Source organism: Lolium rigidum, chromosome 6 (genome assembly GCF_022539505.1).
Source record: "Lolium rigidum isolate FL_2022 chromosome 6, APGP_CSIRO_Lrig_0.1, whole genome shotgun sequence".
Classification (NCBI taxonomy): domain Eukaryota; kingdom Viridiplantae; phylum Streptophyta; class Magnoliopsida; order Poales; family Poaceae; genus Lolium; species Lolium rigidum.
Window position 1 is genome coordinate 1,101,916 of NC_061513.1, and position 4,844 is coordinate 1,106,759.

Below are 4,844 nucleotides of genomic sequence, written 5' to 3' on the forward strand. Positions count from 1 at the left end.
ATCCACCGCTCCTCCGTCCGAAAGCACAAGCAATGGAGGCGAAGCCCATCATCCGCGTCGTCGCCGTCTGCGGCTCCCTCCGCAAGGCCTCCTACAACAGCGGCCTCCTCCGCGCCGGTACGCACGCTCCTCTCTCCCCCTCCTTGCTACTACTCGCTCGCTGACGGCTGACCTCGTTTCCTCTGATGCAGCCGCAGAGGTGTGCGAGGAGTGCATCCCGGGGATGCGCGTGGAGCACGTCGACATCTCCGACCTGCCGCTGCTCAACACCGACCTCGAGACCGCCGACGGGGGGTTCCCGCCCGCCGTCGAGGCCTTCCGCGACCAGGTCCGCACCGCCGACTGCTTCCTCTTCGGCTCGCCCGAGTTCAACTACTCCATCGCAAGTATGTTCCCCTCCTCAATTTTAATCTCATTTCCATGCCAATTCTTTGCCAGCTGCAGCCCTAGTACTCTATATGTCAAATATGTTTCCTCTGACAGACATGTAATGCCCCGCATATATGTTTTGTCTCAATTTGACGGATGATGCTTTCCCGGAACTGTCGGTAGTAGAGCCTGACTGTGACTGTCATGGTGCAAAATTGGGTGGCCTCCCATTTGACTCCCATGATGGGCAGCTAGTGGAACTGATTCCCACCCCATTGTCAATCACGATGCTCAGTTAGTGTACTACTGTCCAGCATACACATATATTGGAAACATGACCGGATAGCACATTGTAGCTAAACTACTAAAACAAGTGACCACCGAGTACGAAATTCCTTGCTACAGTTGAAAATGATGGAGCACTTTGTCTGGACAGTAAGCGTGTCATCATCAACTAGTGGAGCCTCCTTTATTCCTTTCTTGCAAATTTGATAAAGATAAATAAAAAACCCAACATTCTACCCTGTATTCCTTTCCTTCCAGCTCACTTTAATAGGTTAGTTTATGGACTGCTGGTAGTGCTAAGAAATGCCCTTTCTACTCAACCGTATATCCTGCTGCTGTTCTCTCAGCTTTGTCCAGGAGAAATCTCCAACACTTCTCTTGTTGTTACTCTGCTGAGTTCAGCTCACATGATTGCCCATCCAGTAAATATTAGTTCCTGATCTTGCTCTTTTGTCATGGTTAGTTCGGACTTTTGGATGCATTGGCCACTGGCTAGTGCATGAACCTTGACACGATATTAGAGAGTAATGTCTTGAGTTCGAAGCCTGGCTTTCGCAGTTCATTGAATATTTTTCTTGCCCACTCTGTGTGCACACAGTTTGGACCATGGTTTAAAAAGCGTCGCTTAGGCGTCGCCTAGGCGTCAAGACGCTCCCCCTCCGCTTTGTAAAAACGGCCGCTTTAGGCGCCTAGGCGTCCAAAGCGCCCGCCTAGGCGCCAAAGTGCCCTCCCTCCTTAAGGCGCCAAGGCGTCGCCTTAAAAACCATGGTTTGGACTTTTGGTTGCGTTGGTTAGAGCATTATGCTTGACATAAGCTAATCTAGTAGTCGGGCTATGGCGAAAACTACGCTGTTTCACTTATATTATTTGTTCAAAGGATCTAAGATATTAATAACCGTCTACCCTTATTGGAGCCTTTAGCAGTGTATCTCAGCATTGCTAGATATATGTGTCTTTGCATTAACTGTTAATATTTGTTTGGTTTCTTAATATTAATGGATAGTAGTTGCCCCTCTTTCCTGTTGATCATTGCAATGATTCTCATCAGTTTAACTCTGTTCTGTATTTTTTGCGTGGTCTGTTATTTGCATTTCTGAATGTCCACTTTGGGCAGGCCAATTGAGCAATATCTGCACTTGTACATTTATCCGGTCCATACAATTGGAATTCAAAATTATGACAAGCACTAAGTCTAAGTGTATGATGTGCTGGTCCGTACATACACTAGCCGCGGTAGAATAAAATGATTGATTTGCCTAACACCCTAATATTAATTAAAGGATATGTTGATATCTAGAAAACAGAAACACAGATTATCTTGAAAAACTCCAGTTGTTTTCAAGTTGGACACTATCTTGTAGTTGCAGAAAATGGCCTACAGTTGAAGCAGAACTAGAATAACCATGCCTCCAATGGAATTGGACGGCCTGTTTAAGTATTAGTTTGTCTTGCCGATGCTCGTTTATGTGCTTGCTGACATGCTATGCTTTTGAACTGTAGCCCCACTGAAGAATGCACTAGATTGGGCTTCCAGAGGAAAGAATTGCTGGGCAGACAAACCTGCCGCGATTGTCAGTGCTGGAGGTGGCTTTGGAGGAGGCAGATCACAGTACCATCTCCGTCAGATTGGGGTGTTTTTAGATCTTCATTTTATCAACAAGCCAGAGCTATTCGTCCAAGCATTTCAGCAGCCACCTAAGTTTGACAGCGATGGGAACCTTATTGACGATGAGATCAGAGAGCGAATCAAGCAAGTGCTATTATCCCTCCAGGCCTTCACACTCAGGTTCCAGAAGAAGGATTGATGCAACACAGGACCGTATTAATCTGCATTTCTTCTTGGGTGTTTTGCACTGTGGGTATTGTATAATATGCCTTGTTTCATGTCATTTTTGCTTCACATTCGGATAATGTATTGTCAGGAGACTTAAACTGTAATAAATCGCCTGCTTCCTTGTTATAGAAGGTTTAGTGATTTGACAGTTTCCTTCTGTAAAGCATTTTGGGGGTTTATCAAACACCTTCTCCAATTGAGTCCAGTAGTATATAAATTTTAGATTCTGTGTAATTTTCTGACTGAGATATTGGGTTATATGTATTTGATGTGCTTATTTTGTCCTATAGTTCTCGTCGAGATAAATTATCCCCTTTTAGGTATCGTTATCCATCTATTGTTTCTGTTGACACATCATGTGCTAGTGGTGGCATGACGAAGCGTACACTATCAACAATTGATTAGCTTAACAAACTACATTAGATTGAATAACCTGAAACAAATCCAAATGACAGATATATGGTAAACCATGCAGACGATCATGGGATGGTAACATAGCACGGTTGGGAAGTTCAGATAGCATCTCTGAATTTTCTCGGACACGGCAAAAAATAGCAGATATATCAGATTTTTCTTGGAGAAGACACATAAAAGCAGAACAACATTCGACTTTGATGTAAGGTTTGAGCCTGATTAGCTCACTAATAAACTTTATTATCTTCCGTTGGTATAAAATACCACTCACGGCAAGGAGGAAAAATGTCAGGATGGTCAGTGATGCCTTGCATGATGACACATGGTTATCGGATGTTTCTGGAGACCTGTCCATTGAGGGCTGGATGCAGTGCACACGGCTTTGGGAACAGCTCGGAAGAGTGCCGCGAGATGAGGGTAGGCCGGATCAGATCACTTGGAAAGGCTCAGCGTCTAGGCGGTACTCCGCCAGGGAGACTTACAACATGCTTTGCATGGGGAGGATTACGTGGAGTATGGCTATACCGATTTGGAGTTCCTTTGCCCCTCTTAAATGCAAGATCTTCGGTTGGTTGGCGATGAAGGGTAGGCTTTGGACCTCGGATAGGAGGGCCAGCCCAGATCCCTGTGTCTCCTGCCTCCAGGAGGAGGACAATGTTGATCACATCCTGTCGCAGTGCCCGTACGCCAGGATAGTCTGGTTTGGCTGCTTGAGGAGAGTGGGCTCGCAGCTCCAGGAACCGCAGGAGAACACCAACCTGGAGAGATGGTGGACAGAGACGAGGAAGAGATTGCGGAGGGAAGACAGGCGAGGCTTTGACACATTTGTCCTGCTGATCGCCTGGACGCTTTGGAAGCAAAGGAATGCCCGGGTCTTCGGGAACTTGGACAGGCAGCTCTCCACGGAGCAAACCATAGATAGTGTCATGGATGAGTTCAGCCTTTGGGGGGCTGCGAGAGGAGGGGAGCGGAGAGTCATGTTGCGAGAGTAGGCGTCGAGTTGGGTGGTGTGTGTGGGTTGACGAAGGGCAGATGTACGCACCCCCCTCTGGTTTCTTGTAATTGTTGTTGCTCTCTTCTATAAAGATATGGCACGCTTTTCGCGTGCCCGCGAAAAAAATAAAATACCACTCACTGAACAAAATTGTTGCTTATGCGTAGATGAGAATGAGATGGTCAATATATAAGGTTGCTCACAGCTTGTGATACCATACTTAGATCTGAACTCTGACCCCAATTTCTGAAAGAGGGCTTCTTCTTCTTCCAAATTATCATACTCATCACATCTCCATGGAATCTACTTGTTGCAACATTTCAATATAAGCTGGATAGTATGTCTGAAATTTATCTTCAAATTACCATTCACAATTCCAGTGTATACATGCCTTTACATGAAGATTCCCTATTCCTCATTCCCAATTTGCAAATCCATCAGGAAGTTCCTTAGCAACAGGACATGCCTTCAATCGGAGATTTCCCTTTTCCTTCTTAAACCCGGATTCAAAATTGTTTTCAGCGAAGTAGCCATCTTTATCTTCTAAAGTAGAATCCTTGATCAGATAAACATATGAGGGTTCGCAAATAACAAGCAACTCTTGTTCTGCACTAGCAGTTGCACTGGACCTCAATTTGTGCTTTACGCATTGAACTGAACAGTCTAAGCATAACAGGTAAAAACTGCAAGCCGAATCAGATGACGACAAAACTGAACAGCCTTCATTGCCGCTTCATTCGTCCACAATGTATCCAAAGAGGATCATCCTAAGCTTCCCAAAACAATCACGACGTAGGAGAAACCTGAAGAGCGAAGATGGTGACATAGAGTAAAAATCTTGTAAAGAGACGGTGTGCAAGCTGCATACAGGTTTAACATCTTCATGTAGAAGCACACTAGTTTATTCCATAAGTGCCAAAGCTTCAAGCAAACCTGACATCTTTCCTG

General features: G+C 45.3%; 1 protein-coding gene across 1 annotated transcript; it reads left to right on the forward strand.

Moving 5' to 3' along the window:
* Positions 1-2,773, forward strand: LOC124661269 (probable NADPH:quinone oxidoreductase 1). The gene is made up of 3 exons (XM_047199135.1): positions 1-117; positions 192-386; positions 2,155-2,773. The coding sequence occupies exons 1-3, from the start codon at positions 33-35 to the stop codon at positions 2,457-2,459; spliced, it is 585 nt and encodes a 194-aa protein (XP_047055091.1). The 5' UTR covers positions 1-32; the 3' UTR covers positions 2,460-2,773.
* Positions 2,774-4,844: the final 2,071 nt, after the last annotated feature.